At 46.1% G+C, this 23,909-nt stretch overlaps 1 protein-coding gene across 2 annotated transcripts in view; it reads left to right on the top strand.

Annotated features, from left to right (window-relative positions):
• MHX (magnesium/proton exchanger) overlaps window positions 1-22,755 on the top strand; it is a 57,689-nt gene extending 34,934 nt beyond the window's left edge. For both annotated transcript variants that reach the window (XM_086794613.1, XM_086794614.1), the window contains exons 6-8: window positions 21,368-21,578; window positions 21,693-21,822; window positions 21,946-22,755. In XM_086794613.1, coding sequence (XP_086650739.1) covers window positions 21,368-21,578; window positions 21,693-21,822; window positions 21,946-22,240 — 636 coding nt within the window. In that variant the 3' untranslated portion in view covers window positions 22,241-22,755. The remainder of the gene's footprint in view (window positions 1-21,367; window positions 21,579-21,692; window positions 21,823-21,945) is intronic.
• Window positions 22,756-23,909: the final 1,154 nt, after the last annotated feature.

Genomic DNA, 23,909 nt, shown 5'->3' with positions numbered 1-23,909 from the left:
AGCCTGCAAAAGTTTTCTCATATGTTCCATTTCAGCCCTCATAGCATCAGGCTCTTGTTCAAGCATAACTGTCTTTCCTGGAGACAGTTGACCCTTTGATTCACTATCAATAACCCTTTCAAGGGGCTTGTGTCTACCTCGCAGGGCATTAGACCCACGAGAGGCACTAGATGGACCCCTTGAATTAGGCACTTCCAAAGGGTGGCCTTGGCTGTCCATTGTGTTTTAAGTTTGCTAAAAGCGGGATGTCCAGTACACAGGCTCGTTTCCCCACTAGGAAGAGGGAAACAACCGTGCTCTGATACCAATGAAACTGATCGCGTCAAGTGGGAAGGACTCCGTTGGACACCCACACGCTTAATAGCACAACTTTAAAACCACAAATTTGAAATGGACAACTTAATACAACTTGAAATTTAAATGAAATGAAATGGAAAGATGGACACCAGCACTGGGGCCGGAACGGGCCGACCCCCCCCTCAATATATGATATATTTATTGGGAGTATTTAATGAATACAATGCTCCATGGGTTCCAAGAACCAGATGATGTCCATGTACATATGAAAACAGTACCAAACAAATAGGCTCGAAGTCCAATTTCGATGTAGAAGCTCGAAGCAGAACGACCACCAGTGTGGTCCAATCTCTACGGTCCTGTGCTTTCACTGGACTCCGCGGAGAGCGCCTCACTGGTGTTCCGAGACCACGCACAAACAGGCGCTCTCGTACTAACGCCTGGCTCTCCCGATCTCAGCACCTTTGGACCGAGGTTCTCCAATAGAGCTTGGACAACCCGGCACCGAACGGGTGTTGGCCGTATAGGGAGTCGGGAATCCCTTACCAGATTTAAACACAAAATACTTTACTTAAATCTGAAATTCACTTACTTGTGGATAGTTGATAGAGAACCAATACCCGTGGTTTGATGAAGCCACCCAGGAGATGCGAAGTCCCCTTGTAGAACGCCAGTGGAGAAGATGTAGCCACCCTTGTTGAAGAAACAGCTGCCTCGTGGTGAACCACCAAGACAAGTACCACCGCAAGAGACCACAGCCGCCTGCTGTGAAAGGAGGAGTACCCACTTGCAAGGGAGAGGATACCCGATTGCAGTGTGGAAAGAAGGTGGTGTGGAGGAGCAGCCGGTTATGAAGAGAGTGTACACACACAGCTGCCTGCAAGAGAAAAAGGGCAACCAAGCTAAGAAGATAGTGGGCAGCCCTGCAAGTAAAACAGGCACAGCCGGTAGAGGATGGGCAGCCTGCAGGTAACACCAGCGCAAGGGAGAGGGCAGCGCAGCCTGCTGGTTTACTATCGCCTGGGAGAGTAGTCGCCTGGGGAAAAACAGCAGCAGCACGCTGCAGTTATGAGCAGCCGTACAGCTAGTTGTGGCAGCCGCCTGTGGCCTGTACAGCAGCTCAGCCTATTGGAGGTGACAGCCGCCTGCTGAAGGGGCTGTAGGAGGGGAGATGGTGTAAGCGCAGCCCTTTTATGCAGTTGATAGGGCAGCCAGCCGCCTGGGAAAAACAGGCGCAAGAGAGAGATGATCGCCGGTCGGTGAACAAACGCAAGATAGAAGCGATTGATCCGTATGCTTGAAGGAGGGAGCTTTTTTTAATAAAATTAAAGTGGAGTCTTCTCTAGTGAATTCCACGCATGCATGTGGGGGGACTAGTGTGGGTAGGTGACCATGCCCACCCCCACACTCACTTAAAAGTGGGGCTCCCTTCCTTGGCCCCTAAGTGGGTGCCCACATTTAAGTGAATGTGAACACTTAACCTTATAAAACTAAAGGTTAGAAATAAAATAATAAAAACAACATGTGCGATATACTTACCACCTGGTCACATGCACCAAAACTCGTCAGAATACAGAGCAGACTTCACGATTCACTGGCAGGCGTCCCTGCTCAGTAAGTAACACGTCAAACAGGCAAACACACAAATACATGTCATGCGAAAACAGTTTCAAACATGCAAAACATGAGTGCATGTGCAAATAGTAACATGGACATATCTCCCGTTCATGGAACGAGTACAAAATATCTGTCGGCACAAAACTGGCACGACATAAAAACATAAAAACCTGGTCTTCCTATGGAGTGACAGTCCCATAGGTAAGACACAGTTCCAGGCACGAGTCTCCCTATGGTGTGTCAGTCCCATAGGCAAAACACGGCACGAATACTGGCTCTTCCATGGCGTGACAATCCCATGGGTCGAACACAATCCAGGTCATACACGGGTGGCACCAGTTTGGCTCCCGTCCATACGACACCATCTTGCTAACACACGGGTGGCACCAGTCTGGCTCCCGTCCATGTCAGCAAAATACTGGACTCTTCACATGAGACACCGGCTTGGCCTCAAGTGAACGAGACACAAAATCTGGAGATGGACCAAATGGTTGGCCAATTGGTGACAGTTTGACAGAAACTCAGTATGAAGGCCTTTGTGTGAATATATGCTCTTATGTGTGTGTGTGTGTGTGTGTGTGTGTGTGGAGTGCGTGCGTGAAAGCATATCTTGATACAGGGTTCTACACCCACTATTGGGCACTGATGACGTTAGTGGGGATGCCGTAGTATCTAGTCCATACTATGCATAATGGAGTTGATAGTTATGTAGTCTTGTGGGTTGACTACCATGAGTATATAACATGCACGTTCTTAAAAGGTGAGTTTGGGCATGTTCTTGGTTTCATCTAGGTATATATATACATATATATGTCCTTGGACTAGGGCTCACAATGGGGTCATGGCATATGACAAATGTTCCTAAAAAAGGTACTGTTTCTGTGTAAGTATAGCACTGATGATGAACCTGTGTCACATTACACCTGAATGCATGGGCGCATGTGACATTCCCTCTTGCTTAGCTTCATAGTAGTTGCATCGCCTCCAAGTAGTCCACCAATAACTGGGCATATTCCAAACAGCTTCATGAGTGCCTTGGTCTTTGAAAGTGGTGTAGAACTATTTGATTCTTCGACCAAAACCATGCTTCCCCTTATGGAGGAGAATGTGCTTAGGCTCAATGATTTCTGATTCGTTGACCACTTCAGGCTGTTGCTCATTCAGAACCTCTCTTAAGCATGGTCCAGCATACGGCTTTAGACATGAGAGGTGGAAGACATCATGCATAGTCTAACTGTCTGGCAACTTCAACTTCATGGACACATCACTGAGCTTCTTTGCAATAGGAAACGGGTCAAAGCATTAGAAAGAGATTTTGGGGCTATAAGCCTAGTGGGGTGTGTAGTGACAAACTCAACCACATGTCCAAGAGTCATAGTGAAAGAAAGAAAGAAAGTTATATTAACGTCTACGGAAGACCCCAAGGGCCTATGAGACCAAAAGTAATCCAATGGTACTATGGATATATTGAGCCATGGAAAACGGAAAGAAAAAGTAAATGAAAACATTTGACGGTACATGTGATCAACAGATGATCCTATGTAGTGTGAGATATGCTGTGATGAGCTAATGACGATACCCACCTCGGCCAGAACCGATCTGATGGTGAAGTGAATGTCCGGCCTCTGTGATGGGAGCGTGTCATGTCGGCGCAAAACCTCACGAATCCATCTGTGTGTGGTGGAGTGTCCTTATGCTTTGGGTTGGGGACGTTTGGCTCGCAGAATGGATCGAGCTCTCTCACTAAGAACTCCTTTGGGGCGTGGAGCTGCAACGTGGGTACGGGTGGTGGGCTCTGATGTCGTAGTAGAGGAACTGTTGTGGGCAGAGGATTCCGATGTGGATGTGTGTACCACAAAGAAATTTGTGATGGCTCTTTGTTGAGGTGTCCTGGGTCCGAGGTGTCTTGTCGGAGCCAAGGCTCTCTGAGAGAGAGAGAGAGAGAGAGAGAGAGAGAGAGAGAGAGAGAGAGAGAGAGAGAGAGAGAGAGAGAAGAGAGAGAGAGAAGAGAGAGAGAGAGAGAGAGAGAGAGAGAGAGAGAGAGAGAGAGAGAGAGAGAGAGAGAGAGAGAGAGAGAGAGAGAGAGAGAGAGATTTTATTAACGTCTTCCAAAAGACCGAACTCGGCCTATGAGACAAATCGGAGTACCTGTATGGAGTATCCTCTGTCATCCCAACAAAATGAAAAAGTACTGAACAAAAAAAAGCTGAATCTGGGTGTGCAGGGGATGGAGCTCTACTACTAGGAGAATGCAAAGCTATATGCATGGAGTATACAATCATGATATGCAAACCTAGCTAGCTCATCCTGTACCATACTGGGGGTATAAAATGGTATACATCAGTGGAGGGGGTGTCCACAGCGCCTTGAAGAACATGCCTGGGTGTGCTGTGAAGCGAGCCAGTCGCTCCGCACCCTCTCTGTGAAACTGAGCTCTGATCTCTGTCATCTCTCTCTGGTATAGGCGTGGTGTCCGAAAGCTAGGTGTCCTCTGTCTCATGCGGGCTCTAAGTGTCTCTGCTCTCTGGAGAGTAATTCCCTGCCGTGTAGGGGCTGGAGGGGGATGGATCTCTGAAAAAATGTAGTAATCTGTGTCTGTCGCCCCCCCTCTGGAAGCTGTCTGAGTCTGTAATAATGTCTCTCTGTGGCGCTGTATGTCTAGAATGTATCTCCCCAGTATGCGCTGGTCTGCTGCCTCAAAGATCTGGCGTAGGGAATGTGGCTCTCTGAATAAAATGGGATATCTCTCTCTCATGGCTGTATATGCTCTGCATCATCTGCATACATAATGCTCCTCACTCTCCACCTCCTCTCTGCACAATCTGCATACCCTCTCCTCTCGGGGGATCCGTGCTGCACTGCCAGTCTCAATCTCCAATTGTGTGATGAAACTCTGAGCTGACCAATAGCCACTCGGGAGCCGTGTGGTAAAAAGCCCTCCATGTATCTAGGCCTCTCTATAAATCCATCATCAGTGATACTCATGAAGTGATCTCTGTAGTATAGCATCTTCGGTGGAAGAGGTTGTGTAGGCGATATCCATGTCTCTCGTGTATAGAGCTGCCATAGATCCTGTCTCAATACTTTGTTCCTCTCACTATGAGAGAGACGGATATGTGGTGCATCCCTGTCATACTGGAATGGTGGTAGATGATCCATGTCTAGGCCATGCTGTGAGAACCAATGTGTGACCTGTGCATACCATGATCCTCTGTCTCCTGCCTCAGCCAGCTGTCTAGATGCCTCAAAAGCTCTGTATGACAATCTGTCCTGTGGCATCTCTCTGAATTTGTCTAGCAGGCATATAGTCTGAAATATGGCCTCTACCATCATAGGAGGCGCAGCAAACTCTGCTCGGATAATGTCATGAGGTACTGACGGTTTGCTGCGTATCATGCGTGCCATCATGAGGCCTGTGGTCTCTCTATCTGTGTCCACCAATGGGTAGCAAGGCCTGGCGCCCATACCGCTGCTCCATACATCAATGCCGGTGTGACTAATGTGTCAAAATAGCCACCCCTTCGTCCGGGGCTCCTGAAAATGCGCCTGGTGGCACTGTCTCTCTAGCATAGCCAATGCTGCATATCCCCGTGTCAATCTAGCTCTGGCTGCTGGAACCCATGGTGAAGCGCGTGGCTGCTGCAGAGAAGGTAACCCCTAGGTACACGTATGATGTCACCACCTCCACCTGGCATCCTGCGAGAGTGAATGTCAGCCGACTCCTGCCCTGTCTTGATGTATGAAAGACCATAACCTTGGTTTTCCCAAGGTTTCACAATAAGACCCCTCTGTGTGCAGAAATCATCGAGTGCATGTAGTTGCTGCTGTAGACCACCTGGAGACTCAGACACTAATACAATATCATAAGCATAGAGCATAATATGTACTGAGGTACCTGCTAAATCAACTCCATCTCCCGCCTCCCCGTGTAATGAAGTCAGCCACCTCATCAATGTATAGCCCAAATAGCGTGGGGGAAAGTGGGCATCCTTGCTTCACACCAATGGTGCTAGCAATAATCTCGGACATACCTCCTGGACATCTGACTCGCCCAAAAACCTGCTCATATAATGCATAGATGCCCCATGTCATATCTGCTGGTATGCCAAGAGACTGCAGGCTCTGAAAGAGCCTCTCTCGTGGTACTGTGTCAAATGCCTTGCGGAAATCCACAAAGCAGCAATAAAGCTTTCTCTTCCTCACTCTGGCCTGATCAATCATACATCTCAAAGTGAATACATGGTCAGTGGTAGAGAAAGCTCTCCTGAAGCCTGCTTGCCCTGATGAGCGTAAACCTGCTCGCTCAGCATATACGCTAAGCTCTTGCTCCAGCACTGCACCATAGAGTTTGGCCAGCACGTGGCCAACCATAACCGTCCTGTAGTTGCTCGGATCGAGCATATCCCCTGTTTTATTAACGTCTTCAAAAGGCCAAAATGACCTATGAGACCAAAAGGTTACATCATATCCATGTGGGTACAAAATAGTAATAAAGAAAGATAACAAAAATCTAGAACTTTAAAATCTGATCTAGGTACATGAGCAGAGAGCTCTCATATCACCCTAATACATCCCTCATGGGCCGTTGTGACATGGTGCTCAAGGTGGTAAAACTGAGCTGGCGCGAGAAGGTCTTGTGATGATGGGAGATGATGGCCCGGATCTTCCTGTGGTGGCGTGGGCAAGGGCCATGGGGTCTGGGGCGTCGAGCTCTGCATAACTCAGTGGCTCTATCGAGTGTGACACCTCTCGGCCGAGCAGCTACACTAGCCTGTGGTCTGGGTATGATGGGTGGATCAGCCCTCGGCTAGAGAGAGAGAGAGAGAGAGAGAGAGAGAGAGAGAGAGAGAGAGAGAGAGAGAGAGAGAGAGAGAGGTAGGTAAAGGGATCTTGCACAATACACCACACTGAGCGGGAACATGGCCACCCCCTTTTAGGAATTTATTCAGGAACAATCCTCGAGCTTTTCCAAGCCATAGAACCAATACAATCAATGAATACAATATCAAACAAATATGTTCTGGGATGAAGTCGATGTCGAGGCACAAGATCTTTGATGTCGAGCACACCACAAGGATGACCCACAAGAGTCTCACCGGGCTAGTACCGAAATACAAAGTGAGTCAAATCTCAAATCTCAAAGATGACCAAGAGAACACAATACCCAATTTGTAGTAGATCTTCAAGAAATCTCTTCGAAAGAGCAAACACAATAGATGGTGTGTTAATCCTTCTCCCTGTTGGAGGAATTTGTACCAAGCACCAAATCCTTGATGAAAAGCTGAGAGGGTAGCGCTAGCGGCTGAGGGTGACATTGGCTGCGCATGGTGGCGGATGCTACACACGGCGGTAGGTGACAGCTCAAGGTGGCGCTTCAGAGGAGGCTAGCAGCGGCTCTGTGTAGAGGTAGCAAGGCGGATGCACTGGCCGAGTTGGCGTTAGTTTCTGGCGCTGGCTGCTAGCGTTGGCTACTATACAACACAGAGCGGCACAGGGCAGATCTAGTGGTGATAGAGGAACAGGGCAGCAATATTCTTCATCCCTTGTCTATGGTTTGAAGAGGGATCCATGCTTCTTTATACTTGTGAGAGGCCTTGCTTTTTGCCAAAAGCGGGGCAAGCTTGCTTTTCTCATTTTTTACTTTGCTTTTGTCTTTTTGACTTTATAATAAAATATTACTCAACTTTAGTAAAGTTCTTTTGTTATGCTTTTCTAACTTCAGGGCCTTGCTTTTTGGCCCTGGAGTTGCTCTTTGGAAAAGTGGCTTTTAGCTTTTTGGTTCAGCTCAGTCCCCTCTTTCCAATGGTGACCTTGGCTCGCGGTCAACCAAGTTTGATTTTTTGCTTTTCTTTGCTTTTTGACCAAAATTGGTGCTTTTTCATGAGCCAACTTCAAGATCCCTGTTCCCATGCTTTCATCAATCTGTCCATGTGTCCGAGCATGAGTTCCATCATGTGAAAAAGAGTTAGGAGGGCCAAATAGTTACATTCCCTCCCTCTTATATCACAGTTGTAACTGTGGAATATAAGTGTTCCATATGTTCCAGGTACTAGCCCCATATGGTGATCTTGCGTATTTGGTCTTTTCTTGTATATGTGGTGCCTTCTGCTCCTTTGGCGACGTCTCTATGCCTTATCTTTGACTGATGTCCTTGTTCTTGGTGGTATATCTTCATGGCTTGTCACATGTGTTGGATATAATAAATGCATACTTACCTTCGGCAAAAACTAGACACAAGCTAGTCAACAAACAAGTATGCATCATTTGCGGCTACTGGGCACTCTAGGTACTGGCCAGGTAGTTTGGAGCCCAGTGGACTATCACATGCCATAAATCCAAGCATTGTCCACACATCAAAAACGGTACACAAAGTCAAAGAAATTCAAACATACATCGATATGCAATGCACAAGTAACGATCCTCCTGTTCATGGATTGTCCTATTTGGTTTCATCGGAAACCGTGGTGAGCTATTTGGCTCCCGAGAGAAACTGCTCAAACTATCGCGTAAGGCTTATTGGTCACTAGGACCGCTCGAGAATTCATCAATAGTCATCTGGGCCAGCTGGTCGCTTTGATCGCCCGACTATGAACTCCAATAGAGCCATTTGGGCCATCTGGTCGCAATGACGACTGCGGACTCCAATACAGTCATCTTTGCCATCTGGTCGCAATGACTGCTTGACTATGAAGTCCAAGATACGTGGCATCGTGGTGGCCACCCAAAACTAGAGCATGCTCAATTAACCATTACATGAGCAAGATAATGATCAATTCCATTTCAATATAAATAAAATGAAGAGGGCTAGAGGTACAATCCCTCCCTTTTAAATATATCTTGTTTGCAAGATGTCTATGCCTGTACTTCAAATACATCTGGATCAATCGATGCCGTATAAGCTCGAAGTATCTCTGGATAGTCCTTGAAGTACTCTTATGGCATCCATTTCGCATCCAAAGGTGAGTAATTCTTAAGCTTCAAGAGGACCTTTTTGACCACTGTCTTTCCTCTTTTTTTCACGGAATAGAATACAATCTGTTCCGGTTGCAAAATTTCTTCTTGTTCTTCCACCTGTGGTGGATCCTCCAATACAGGCTCCTTTGGGGGTAGTCCCATATATGGTTTCAATAGGTTGACATGGAAAGCATTATGTATCCTCCAATGATCTGGAAGGTCCAATCGATAGCATGCATCGTTGATCTTCTGTGTAACTTGAAAAGGTCCATAATATCTAGCAGCAAGCTTGGGTTCCTTGTGCTCCTTAGCTTTAGACTTTCTGAGTCTGGTCTTTTCGAATCTCAATAAGACCCAATCCCCTTCTTCAAAGTGACCTTCCTTCTATGCTTATCTGCAGCTTTCTTTTGCTTGGCTTTAGATGTCTCAGTAGCCCTTTGAACCTGTGCATAACATACTCCTGTCCTAAGACCTTTTCTTTCTAGGAAACAAAATCAGGGCATCTTTACTCCAAACTAGGAACTGTCTCCCAAGTCGAGTCCTCCACTGCCCTGTCTTTCCACTTGATCTTATACTTATGGATCAACTTATTTCTAAGCTTCCTCTCGCTGAAAGCTTTGGCTCATGCGGAATAAAGGACAAGTCCTCAACCTCTACGAGCGCTAAGGTGTAACAATGTTATCCTCAGCTCCCAGTTTCTCCCTACGTATACTCGCATGAAAACTAGATGAACTTTTACATTAGGAGGCAATTCTAATTTATAAGCCACGTCATCAATTCTTCTCAGGATCCTATAAGGTCCCACAATACCTAGGGGACAACTTCCCAACCTTCCTTGTCCGTAACGTCTCAAAACTCTTGTATAAAGAAAGTATTTCCCTCGGAAAACTCCCTTGGCGAACGCTTCCTATCAGCACAAAACCATTCTCTAACCGGAGAACTTCTATTAGTGATAATCCATTTATAGTTGGATTGTTATTTAGAGCGGCATTAGTCACTATACGAGTGACTTATGGGTTATTGTGATTCATTCAGTCATACTTGGTTGATGGTCTGTCCCTAGAACAGACTCTTGCCATGGACATGGCGGCTCACAGGAGGTCTTGCCGAAGGTCCCTAAGGATAGGCTCTCATGGTATGGGACGCAAGGGCTGACTGGCTTGGCTCGTGGGGAGAGGAACCTTAGCCCTTGGCTCGAGTGAGATTCCTGATGGAATCTACGGTTGGGACTCGGGAGGTGAGTGTGCCTGCATCCTTCTATATGTTCTAATCTTGTGTATCAGGTGGTCCTATGGGTGTGTTACAATTGGTATCAGAGCTTTCTTGATCAAGGAAGCAGAGAAGTTCATAAGGTTTGCATGTCTAACTTGTGCTGTTTCTAGTCGCCTTGTCTAGGTATCTGTCTGTCACTATGCTTTTGTTTTGATTTGCGAATTTGGTAAGTGTTATGTCGTTAGGGTTGCATGAAGGACCTTGTAGGTTTTGTGCAAGAGAGACAGAAAGAAACTTTTATTAACGTCTTCAAAAGACCACTAGGGTCTATGAGACAAAAAGGTGTTCGAAAGAAAGAAAGAAGAAAGAAAGCTGTATTAATGTCTACTAGAGGCCGAACTCGACCTATGAGACAACTCAATGTACAACTGTCAATGTCCTCTAGATGTCCAGAAAAAAAAAGGACAAAATGAACATGAAATAAAGTATGAAAGTGCTGAGCTAGTGGGGGGGTGTGATGGATGGAGCAGAGGCTCAGTATGCAACCTATATGCGTAGGTTATACAAGAATGCAATGCAGATCTGTCTAGCTCCAACCAGTACCATAATGGGGGTGTAATATGTGATACATAGGCTATGGCGAGGCAAAAATACCTCGGAGCATGATCTCCGGGTGTGAGTGTAAGTGAGCTAGCTGCTCTTGGATATTGTGTTGATGTCGAGCTGTATCTCTGTGATCTTCCTCTGATGTAGTCTGGGAGTCTGGTAGCTTGGTGCTCTCGGTCTTCGTCTGGCTTGGAGGTCCGCAGCGCGCTGAAGTGTAACCCCCTCCTGTGTCATGGTAGGCACTGGGATAGATCTCTGGAAGAAATCAGTGAGCTGGAGCTGTTGCCCTGTGGTATGAGTTTGTAGCAGTCTCTCTCTGTGGCGCTGTGTCTCTAGCAAGAATTGACCAAATCTGCGCTGATCTGCGGACTCCATGATCTGGCGGAGTGAGGGATGTCCACTGAAGATGGTGGTGTATCTCTCTCTAATGACACTATATGCTTTGCATCTGCATACATAATGCTCCTCACTCTCAACCTCCTCCTGGCATAGTCTGCATATCCTCTCTGCTATGGGGATCTGTGTTGCCCTACCTGCCTCAATCTCAAGCTGGTGTGATGACACTCTGAGTTGGCCAATCGCCACTCGGGCACTGTGAGGCATGTACACATCCATATATCCGGGTTGTTGAATGAATTTATCCGCTGAGATACGCATAAACTGATCTCTGTAGTATAGCATCTTCGGCGGTAGAGGCTGACTGGGTGTAATCCAAGTCTCATGGGTGTATCACTGCCATAAATCCTGCCGAAGGACTCTGTTCCTCTCACTGTGAGAGAGTTGGATGTGTGGTGCATGTCTATCATACTGGAAAGGTGGCAGGTGATCTATGTGGAGACCATACTAAGTGAGCCACTGTATCATCTGTGAATACCATGATCTCCTATCTCCACTCTCTGTGAGCTGCCTGGACGCCTCAAAAGCTCTATGTGAGAGTCGATCTGATGGCATATCTCTGATCCGCAGATCATCTGGAAGAGGGCCTCTACTAGCATAAGAGGTGCAGCAAACTCCGCTCGGACAATGTCATGTGGGACGGAGGGTTTGTTGCGGATCATCTGTGAGAGCATGAGAATCTGAGGCCTCTCTATCTGAGACCATGTGGAGGTGGCGAGCCCAGGTGCCCATACAGCTGCAGCATACATCAAATTTAAATTGACGGAAAGTGAGAAATTGAAGGAATTGTAGGAAATTTCAACAATTGGGTGTGAAATTAGGTGCAATTGAGGCTAAAGTACAAAATTGGGATTTATAAATTGGAAGAAAATGATAAATTGAAGAGCTAGTGGAAGACTTATAAGAATTTTCAACAAATGGATGTGAAATTAGGTGGTGTTTCGACATTAAGGTTGAAAATATGAAATTGGGATTTGTAAATTGGGGGAAAGCGTGAAAGAGAAGAGCTAGTGAAATACTTGTAAGAAATTTAAACAATTGGGTGTGAAATTAGGTGAAATTGACCAAGAAGTCAAATTTGACGACTGTTACACAGTCACAAGAAAGTTTTCATCTATTTCATCGTTTTGTCTCTACGAATTTTTAAAGGAAATTGAGATGGAGAGGAGAAGAAACTGAAGGGAAAGAGAAAGAAGAGGAAAGATTTCTTTTTTAAATCAAGTTTAGGTGAAATGGTGTAGCGTCGGTTTCGTGTTTCGTTTCATTTAAAAACATTTCGTCCGTTTTGTGTTTCATAGGGATAAAATTGGTCTTCATGTGACTATGCTTTGATCTCAGCTATGCTATAGTTGTTGTGTTTGTTGCACTCTTGTGTTCTACTATGTTGTGTAGACTGAACTGTGTGGCTACCCACACGGTTCAATGTGGTGGGTAACGAAAAGTACAATAGAGCCTCTTGAGACTTGTGCACACACTGTGCAAGGCGTACAACGGCCGATTTATTAGCTGTTGGTCGTATAGCGGTTACATAAGAAATAGATTTGTAGGCAGTATATGCTAAGCAGGTCTGCAAGGGGACGGAAGGGGTGGCGTGTAGCCGTACAAGGTATGGGTAGCTGTATAGGGAGCCGTATAGCCTGTATGCAGGGAGTTATAGTCAAGTATGCTTATGTTGCTGGCAGTTCTTTTTAAGGGATGTTTTTTGGAAAAAAGCAAGTAGGTGAGTCTAAAACAGAAAGTCGATCTTTTTTTTTTGGGGGGGGGAAAAAACGTGCAAGGGGGGTTGTGTGAGGGAATAAGGACGAAAGGACTAGATGTACAAGAGATCGGAGCAAAAATATGTGCAATAGGTCCTCTGATGTGAGGAGACTCTGAGTAGAAGACCCGTGTAGAAGCAAAGATGATGTCGGAGCTGAAGCACGTTCGGTGATGAAGGCTCGCGTCGATGTGAGGCAAAGGCACTCCGAGAGGTGGTCGGTGTCGAAGGCTTGTGTCGGTGGATGCAGAGGCACTCCGAGGTGGTAGTGGGCAGCTGAAGGCGAAGTGATGTAGACCTTGGTGACAAGGGTGCCCTGGTACCTGAAGGGTGATGAAGAGCAGAGAGGGCTGCCGTCCCGAGTGATGCAGGTGGTGCAAGCTTTGGTGACAAGGGTGCTGCGATACTTGAGTGAGAGGTGGTGAGTAGAGAGGGCTGCCGTCCTGAGTGGTGTTGAATCTTGATGGTGAAGATAAGTAGAGAGGGCTGCCATCCCGATGATGTGAGATGGTGAGCAGAGAGGGCTACTGTCCCAAGGTAAATTGTAGAAGAAAAATGCTGATGTACTGTAGTAGAGAGTGAGTTGCTGTCCCAAGATAAACTGTAGAAGAAAAACAATGATGTACTGTAGCAGCGAGTGCGATGCTGTCCCAAGATATGTACTGATGATAAAAACGCTGAGGTGCTGTATTGTGTAGCAGAGAGGGCTGCTGCCCCATGAACCGAAGATAAAAACGCTGAGGTGCTGTATGTAGCAGAGAGGGCTGCTGTCCCATGAACTGATATGAAATGCTGATGTGCTGGAGCTGATAGGCGAGGATGATGGATCAGATGCAGTGTAGGCGCCGGCAGCAGCAGATCAAATCATGGTACCTGATATGGTCTATAAAGTGGTACAAATTACTGAATGAAGAGGCTATGCTATATATAGTGTGTGGACTGCTGGTCATAGTCACAGGGAATGGGCATTTTTAGACTTGGAATGTTGGGGATGACAGCATCTTTCCGTTCCCATTCCCGTCCCATGTCACTCTATAGTCACAAGGAATGGCTATTCTCAATCTTTTCCGTCCCCATTCCCCGTCCCCATTTTGCGTCCCATGTGACTATGCTGCTGGTTGGTTAGTGAAAGGATAGTTGGCCAGTAGGAAGACACAAAAACATGAATAAAAAACTAATAAATCCGGAATAATCTCCTTTTAGGGCTGGATAAAATGCCATTTTCACACGCCCCCTCTCAGGACAAAAAGGGGACCATGAGAGAGGAGAAAAAATGAAGGATGCCAGGGTCACACTGATACACTGGCAAAAAGAATGTATCCTCCTTTGGAGACCACAGATTTTTTGCTTATGAATCTAGATAGGGTTAATGTTATTCTCTTTTTTTTTTTTTTTCACTCGAGAAAGAGATCCTTCTCTTAGTTACCAAGAAGAATAGCCGTAGTGGCTAAGTACAAACTCGTCTCCACATAGGGCCGTTCTTGGAGGAGTCTATAGTGCCAAGTGGGCTCACCATCAATGTTAGTGAGAAAGGGATCGTGATGCAAATCCTTAGGAAGGTCTCGCACCCCTTCTGCATGCAGTCAGAGCCACCTTGAAGCCTCCCCCACTGTCCACGAAGGGTATGAATGATATCAAGCTAGATGCTCAAGATGGACTCCGCTGGAGGGTTGATGTTATTCTAGAAAAGGAATGGTCTTTTAGCCATGATATTCATGTCGATTCAAAGGGTGGTTATGGAGGGTCTTTCGATTTGTTTTAAGGGCGATTTTACATCCCACCCTCTACTTTTGTAAATTCAACGGAACTTCATAATATAATTGGAAATTTAGATAATGAGGTGTATTAGTGTGTTCTTGATTCCCTTTCATCTAAGGTTAATTGTAGTTTGAATACGGTTAAGTTGGTTGCTTGGGAGACACAAGCTTCGGAGGACATTAAGGTGGATTTTGCCAATGTCTTCCGTGCTGAATTGCCTTATGGTTTGCCGCAGGTAGATCATAAGATCGATTTGCTTCCAAGGTCTCAGCTTGTGAGTATAACGCCTTAAAGGATGAGCCAGCTGAAAGAGGATGAGATTGCCTGACAGTCGTTGGAATATCTTCGGATGGGACATATATGCAGGTGTAAATCTCCCTGGGGAGCTCCATTTTTTTCTTCCGGAAATAAGATCCATCTATTAGTTAACCAAAAACATCCTCAAAGGCTAGATACAAACTCGCCTCCATGTACGAAGGATCAAAGAACAAAATAAGGGGAAGGATGCACTTCTTCTCTGGTTGGCCAATCTATGAGGAGAAGGCTATCTCATATAAGGGGTGGGGGAGGGAATAACCACATAGGTGGTATGGAATGCCAAGTGGGCTCACCACCACAATATGTGAGAAAAGGACCAGGTTGCTAGAGCCTCAAGAAGGCTCGCGACGCTTCCACATACGGTTAGAACCACCCTAAAGCTTCACCCATTGTCCACAAAGGGTATGAATGATGTCAAGCCAGATGCTCGTGATGGGCTCTGCAGGCGGAGTGTGGGCGCCTTCGATGGCTTCGTTGCATCGAGCTCTCCGGATGTGCCATGTGGCGATGCCGCTGCAAATCTCCCATCTATGGCTCGAACCAAGAGTCCACTAACCAGCAGATGGGGCTGGGACTAGCAATATCGAGATGCGAAGGTGAGAGACGTGAAGGGCTAGCTCCTCACCTTCCTCCTCATAAGCCATGACTACCTCAGCCTCTATGGTCCAAGCGATAGTACCCCATGTAATAGTACAGAGAGAGGCCTTGTCAATAGTGAAGATGCGGAGAATGTGCTGCCAAACCTGTTGAGCCTTCAGGCTATCCCAAAGGCAATGTCATTGTTGAGACTCCTGGGAATGGCCACATCTCAGACATGCTGGTCGTTGACCGCCAATGGCCAACCATGTGCCCACTGTCAAACTCCGATGAGGCCCTAAGATTGCTAGTTTCTTGTTGCTTCCGGAGTGCCCTCGACCTCGGGCATCTGGATCCTAGGGCCTAGCCGTGCAGTGTATGCGAAGAATGGGGAACTCGGAGTCTCCTCCTTGTCTGCCGGATCACACCAAGTCCACTCCCCTTGGTCCCACTGGAGGTGCGTGATGGGTCGGCTGTCCCAAATCCATAAACACCAGAGTCTCTCCCTGGCCACCTTGGCCGGAGGTGGGTCTATGTGCCACTCATGTGCATGGAATCCGATCACCCTCACCTTTGTCATGTGCATCCCTTATAGTCCTCCAAGGTGGACTCTGATCTCACTAATCTGCCATGAGCTCCGATCGAAAAAGTGAGCAATGCAAAGCTTCATCCGTGCCATGAACTGCCAGGAGAATATTGTGCTTGGTAAGCACTCCCAGCCACTAGGGGGGAAGAGGGTCTAGGGTCGGGGTCGGGGTCAGCCACTCTGGAGGAATGGCAGAGTTGTTGTCGAGGCCGAGTCTATCTCTGCCCTGGATCCCAGTTAGGCCTCTCTCTTGAGCCACTAGGGGAAGCTGTATAAATGCAATCCAATCTCCAAGAGACCTAGCAGGTCTCGTGCTCAAAGCTCCCCACGATACATGAGGCCAAGCCCCTAGCATGTGACCACTAGGTAAATGGATTAGGGGGTTCCAAAACAAGGGGGCTGTCGAAGACGCTTCTCAAAGGCTACTGGAAGAGGGCCGGCCTGAGGTGATCCCAAGCATGTAATAAGCTGGTTGCAAATCTGTCCTCAAAAGTTGGGCTAAAGCCGCGGGCCCGCATCTCCATGAAGATCCATCTAGTGCTCTGCTACCAAGGGCCCCCTAGGCTCGGTGTATGGGCTGAAATCTTGGCTAGGAGGAAATCCTTCCATAGCTCACCACCTGGAAGAAGTCCTCTAACAATCAACTTGCCCAACAGGGCACGGCTTTGAATGGCAGGGTCGATGATGCCCAAGCCCCCTGTGTGGCGTGGCTGTATGGTAACTCTCTAGGCCACCTTGGCCTGGGCGGGCCTCCCATCATTGCCAACCCACAAAAAATTGTGGATCAACCGCTGAACGTGATCAATGTAGGCTCGGGAAAAGGCCTGGCAAGAAGTAATATACCACATGGCGTTAAGAAGAGCCTGGTTCGCCACCACTACTCGACCGGCTAAGGAAAGCCTCGTTGAAGTCCAGTATAGAAGCTTCTTCTGAATGCTCAAAAGAAGAGGGGCTAATTGCTTCTCTGGGGAGATATCGATGCCCACCTGGCATCCAAGATAACGGATTGGAGTGCCGCTCGGGATCCACTCAAAAGCCTCAATTGGGTGCCAAGTCGGGGCGGGTGGAGAGCCAACCCAAAATCCACACGACTTCTGCTAGTTGATCTGTGCTCCTGATGCGCGACAAAAGATCTCTATCGCCTCTTGGCCAAAGCTGTCGCCTCCCAAAAAGTGAAGATGTCGTCCAGAATGCTCAGATCTTGAACAAAACCTGTATGAGTATCATGAAACAAGTTGGGGAGGAAGGGCTGAAGTCTCCGGCTGATGGCCTTGGCCAAAATCTTGTAGGCGGTCCTAAGAAGGATTTTGGTTCTCCACTGCCGATCTCCAATCTGTCACCACCCTCCTTAGGAATCAAGTGAATCAAACCTTCTGAAAGCCTCTCTGGCATGGCATGCATGGTCATAATGTCGTTGAAGGTTGCTCGAAGGCCGCCTTCCATGAGACACCATCTTTCCGAGGGGCGTACCCGCTGCTACGGGAAGATTTTACCAGGCAAGTCACACTTTTTGGTCTCCCTCTTTTGGCCCCAAAACACACCCCCCCTCCACAAACCCATGTGAGAGCCATCGCCACAGTTTTTTTCAGTTCCCTTCTCACGGGTGCCCCATTATCCTCACAGGTGATGGATGCACGAGAGCGGGTGTGGTGGCACACGAGAGAGGTGGTTTCCCCTGCTCTCTGGAATTTCCCTGTTGACTCCCTTCACAGCTAAGGAGCTGGTGGAGGCCTTGATGGATCTTCCTAGGGCCAAATGCTCGGGAGCGGGCGGGCTTTGAATTTCCTTTTTACTTCGTCAATGGGCTCTTGGAGGAAGAGAATATCAATGGGTCCACCAATTGCTGCTCTATGGAGCTCTCCTCTAAGGATGCCATGCCTCTGAAAACACTGAGGCCATCCCAAACCTTGGATGTTCCATGTGGCAATCCGCATAGCTAATCTCTGTTGGAAGCGGAACAATCGGAACTGCCCTCCTTTCGAAGAGTCTTGGGCATGGGTTTCAACGGGGAGTAATCATGGTTAGTCCTAGGACGAAGACGCGTCAGGTGGACACGGATCTTGTCCTCCATGTGATGCTATTGTGTCCAAGCTCGGGAGTAAGCATAATCAGAGCTCCACCTGTCGCAATGCAGGTATCTGTAGGAGGGGGGAGGGGTACTCCTACTGAGATTTGAAGGAACACAAAGAGCAACACCTTCAAGCTGGAGGCCACCACCTCCCCATCTTGATCTCTGTGGCTTGAGCCTCCTAGCTCCATCCGAGCCAAGGGCCAAAGATGGGTAAGCATGTTAGTGATATGCAGATCATGTAGATGATGAGAGAGCGCCCTTGGATGGCGGTAGACACCGACTTTGTGTCCCAATCCGTCCCCAGGGCTACACTCAAGGGGAAGGAGAAGATCATCGCACCACTCTGGCGTGGAGAGCCTGGAGTGATGAAAAACCCCACAAATCCAAATGGGAGCCACCGTCTCCTCGAAAATGCCAGTTCCTTCGACAGGGAGACATCAGAAGAAACTTTAATCCACTGGCTACCCCCCAAGACCGTGGGGGGCCCACATGGCGACTCAGGTGGGAGAGCCCTCGTCGAGGAGGCGGCAATGGTCCTCTCTACTGGCTTTGAGAAGCGATCAATCAAGTGGCGGATTGAACTCGTCAGCTGCCTTTGCTCTGAGTTGGCGCGGCCGAAGTGCAGTAGGAATGCTTAGGAGAGGCAGAGAAGGGGCCCGAACCTTTCGTGACGAAGAGGTTGCAAGCTTTTCAAAGCGAAACGTTTCTTAGGTTTGGAAATGATGAAACATGTTTTTTTTGTGACTATGGTACATTTGTGATAGACTTGACTTGAGAGGGAGGATGACACAGTGGGCAGAACTATTGGAGGACTTCGATATGGAGATTCAATATAGGACGAGAAGTTTGAATTGGGTTGCAAATGCTTTGAGTCAGATTGGAGAGGTGAATCTTTTGAGTTTCACCGAGATTAGTGCTGACTTGCATGATTCCTTGAGAGGGTTGTGTCGAACCGATGGGTATTTCAAGTGGTATTGGCAGTCGGTAGTTTTAGACCAGGGACTCAGGGGTCGTACTAATCTGGGTGGTGGTACTCAGATTGAAAAAGATGGCAAGATTTTTACCTACAAGGTCAACCGTTAGAGAAAAGTTATTTGGCTCAGCAGTTTGTTGAGTAGTTGTTTAAATTGTATGGGTTGCCTTCTGACATAGTGAGTGACAGGCTGCACTGGCACACGAAGTTTTCTGGACACTTCTGGTAGCTAGTTTTCCATAGTTGCATCCAAACTACGTTTGGATACATCCAAACGTTCCAAACATTTGGAACGTTCACTAACGTTTGGAAACATAGTGAACGTGCACTTTTGATTTAATAGGTTAAAAAAACGAACGCCAGTCAACGTCATTTTTTTTCCCCGCTTTTCCGTACGTGCGTGTGGCAGCCTCTGTGCGGCGGGTGTCTCTATGCGGCGCTCAAGTCTCTCTCTCTTCCGCACATGCTCAAGTCTCTCTCTCTCTCTCTCTCTCTCTCTCTCTCTCTCTTCCTCCCGCAAAATTGAAACTAAAGGTTGTATAGTAGTATTAAGTGCTTTAATGTTCATTGATGAATCTTCAAACTTCATATTTCAAAATTTTATAACTAAACTATAAATTTTGTATATATATATATATATATATATATATATATATATATATATATATATATATATATATATATATATATATATATATATATATATATATATATATATATCGGGGGCAGCGTTCACTGCATTTGGAATCTTTCTAGCATGTTTTCCAAATGTACTAAACGTATCGTTCACTACGTTTGGAACCACCTTGTAGTTTTCCAAAAATTGAAGACTACGGTGAGTATGAGTTCTTCTAATCATCCTCAGTACGATGGGCGGATGGAGAGGGTGAATCAGGTTCTTGAGGATATACGTCATGCGTACGTCTCTAGGTGACCATCTGATTGGGAGAGGTACATCCTGATTGTCAAGTTTGCCTACAATAGTGCTAAGCATTTGGCCATTGGGTACAGACCATTTATGTTGTTGTATGGTTACCAATCTAGATCTCCGGTAACTATATCAGGACTTACGGGTATAAAAATTGATCTGGCTAGATATTTCTTAATGGATATGCAAGAGATGCTAGTCAGTGCATGGGAATCTATCAATGATCCCTAGCCACCTGTAACTTGCCTGTGACCTTCCCCTAATCTTAGGGCTCTGCAACCCCGACTAGATTAGGACCTAATCCTGAGGATTAGTGCTAGGTACATAACAGTAACCTACATGCTTGACTGTTCTCCAAGTGGGTTAAGTGACATACACTGACACCTACGGCTTGGAATAATGACCTATGTAGCTCTTGCCTGACATGTCCTTGGACTAGGGCTCACAATGGGGTCATGGTGTAGGACAAATGTACTGTTTCTGTGTAAGTATAGCACTGATGATGAGCGAATGTGTCACACTGCATGTGATATGCGACCTAACTGACCGGCATATCTGCTGCCTGACATGCCCACGACCTGCCCGTTTCCTCTAGTCGACCTGCCCACCTCTCTGCAAACCTCAATGCATCTATTCAATAACATCTTTGACCTGTCCCATGGAAATACCTGAGTGCATGTGACGTGAGTACCCAAATAACCTTGCATCTGGATAAATCCAGTCATTGGGAGAAAATGATTTCTGTATGAACTCATTCTGGAGGGGATTGTTTCTGGCTGTGTATAAATTGTCAAATGTTGTCTATAATGTTCGTTTGTCTCCCAGGGCATTGAAAATGTGGCAACAAATCTCTATAGAGAGGCCATGTATTGTCATCCATCTGGTCTTGGCATAGCAGCAGCTGTCTACCCCTTGTGATACCAGGTGCATGGATGAAGACAAGGACACTGTTCTCTGCATTCTCGTTTGTCCTAGAGATGTCGTACCCTGGTATGTACATGACGAGCTGAAATGAGGCACGTGTGTGTGTGTGTGTGTGAGAGAGAGAGAGAGAGAGAGAGAGAGAGGGAGGGAGAGGGGTAATAAACATGTGTGTGTGTGTGAGAGAGAGAGAGAGAGAGAGAGAGAGAGAGAGAGGGAGGGAGAGGGGTAATAAACATCTGTGAGGGGCTGAAATGGCTCATGAGACCAAGGATCAAACAATGTGAGTACTGTGGTGGGAGATGCATAGTGCATCCCTTAAATGAGAGAGAGAGAGAGAGAGAGAGAGAGAGAGAGAGAGAGAGAGGCTTGAAAGAAATGTGACTCGATGGATGCAGCTGAATGGATGGCATGGTTCAATTGGGAAACGGGCTTTTGGATTCCGCTTCTTCTATGAGTTGTTGGCTTTTCCTTGGAAATTTATTTTTGCATTCGTACCACCTCACAGTCTTTATCATGGCTGGGCGACCTTCTTGTGCTCTCTGGTTTTCATCACAGGCATTAGTTACATCGTTACGCGGCTCACAGATTTGATTGGTTGTGTAACAGGTGAGTGTCAGAACACAAGTAAATTCACGTGTGCATACTCGTGGAAAGTTTTCAATACTAAGTGGCCAGACATTGCACGTGCTTATTTAATTTTCTCTGGCTCTGTCATGACAGGTGTCAGTTCATATGTGATAGCTCTAACAGTGTTAGCAACTGGGACTTCATGGCCTGATCTTGCAGCTAGTATGATAGCAGCTTATCGCCAGTCTACTGCTGACTCTGCCATTGCAAATATCACTTGCAGGTGCATTAGTAGTTTTACACACACACACGCACGCGCACACACATGAACACATGACAAGCGCCCCCATCACCAAGTTTGTACTGTTATAGAGTTCTTATACTTTTTAAACTTGGAATGCTGCAGCAACTCTGTCAACATCTTCATTGGGATAGGAGTGCCCTGGGTCATCAATACCACCTACAACAGAATTGTGCTGAAGGAAGAACTTCGAGTTCCATCTCTTGAACTGGGTTTCATCTTGATTGTCTACTTCGTCACCTTTGTTTTATGTGTGGTGGTGTTGGTTGCAAGACGATATTTTATAGGTGGGGAACTCGGTGGACCTCGAAAGTGGGCATGGGCTTCGAGTGGGTTCATACTACTTTTGTGGGTCATCTTTCTTGTATTATCTTGTCTTCGAGTATATGAAGTCATATAGGTCTTTCTAAGAGGCCTATGCTTGAAGACACATGGAAATCTCAACCATGCTCCCAATTGATACGTCATTGCAAAATTCTGGTGCATTGGGGCCTTGTATTTTCAAAGTAGAAGCCAATTGTCTAAAGGCCCACCTAGTGCCTCACCATGAAGGGAAAGTTTGTCACTTGATATTCGGGTTCATTAAGATGCAAGCTATAGGAAATGCATGGAAAGTGAGAATGATGAGTCAATTATGGTGAGCATCTTGGACCATGAGGAGGGTATCACAGCTCTGAATGAGAGAACGTACAGCCAATGACGATCTCATAGGTAGCTCATGAAATGCAATACAAAAGAAAATAAGGTTCAAAAGTGGGAAAGTGCCCATTTTAATCTGTTTGTAATATTCTACACAGTCACTAAAGAAATATTTTTGTGGACTTGATTGCATGAAACATATGAATGGCACAGATGGTGTTTTGATTTGTGAACCAACAAGATGGAATTTCAAGTGAAATTGGACATAAAAATAAAGCCTTGTTGTTGAGAAAGAGCTACATATGATGAAGGTAGTCAGGCATGTGAAAGATGGTGTTCCTGCTACTTGTAGGATGTGAAAGTCGGTTATGTAAAGAAATTCCAAATGAAGTGTCCATCTGCATGTGATGATGGATCCAAGTTGGAATTTGCAAATCTTGTGTGGACGGAGAGGAATTTGCTAGGTATATCCCCATGTATGTAGGAAGTAGGGCACTTTATAGAGAGAGGTGGGTGGGTTTTAGTTGAACAATATGCAAGGGATATATCCACATGGATTCTTATCATTGACATGATTAGGGTCTAAGAATTCTAAAATGTCATGATTGTTGACAGAGACTAGATCATTTATACATGTGACAACATAAGAGATTGTGGAAGGTCAAAATTATTGGTCATAGACAACCTAACTATAGAACCAAAGTATAAATTGTACCACAATGGTGATTAGCATGGGTATATCCCATTGGATTACCCTTTATTTGTTTTTATGGTTAAGGGTCCAATTGGAGTACCCTTTATTTGTTTTTTGAATAAGGGTCCAACTTTGGTAAGAAGTTGGATGTGTTCAAATTATTAAAGTAAAGAAATCGATGAAATAAAAGTATATCTTGAGTTCTAAACAATTTAATAAAGTGTCGCAAGCTTATCAACACTTGAACTTAATAACTTGATTTTTAAAACAAGCATAAGTAGCCCTTGTAGGGCTTCCATAATGCCTTTCGAACTATAGTTTGACAGGATTACGAATTAGAAATTTTATGCTAGTTACATAGCAACAAGAAATATATCCTCGGGGAGGTTAAGCATGAAGTTTTTTTGCAACTTTATCAACCAATAAGAATAACAAGGGTTCTTATAGAGCTTGAATATTCGTTGGCAATTGTTTTGTATAAATCCTTAGTGCATTGTTCATCTCTGTAAGTCCATTAATTATCATATTGAGCAAGGGTAGGGTCAAGTTTTTTGGTATAGTACCAAATTTAAAAATCAGAAGGTAAGAGACATCAATATGTTATTGATGATATTGTTACCAGATTCAAATATTCAAACAAACTTTAGAGTATTCAACCTAAGGTAGGCAACTTGGCTAATTAAGTAAATGTTGGGGTTCCAAGCCACAGAATAAACGGGTAGTCAACCAATCTATC

Source organism: Cibotium barometz, chromosome 61 (genome assembly GCF_041138505.1).
Source record: "Cibotium barometz isolate CiBa-2024 chromosome 61, ASM4113850v1, whole genome shotgun sequence".
Classification (NCBI taxonomy): Eukaryota; Viridiplantae; Streptophyta; class Polypodiopsida; order Cyatheales; family Cibotiaceae; genus Cibotium; species Cibotium barometz.
This window is presented reverse-complemented; position numbering and strand designations above follow the sequence as displayed.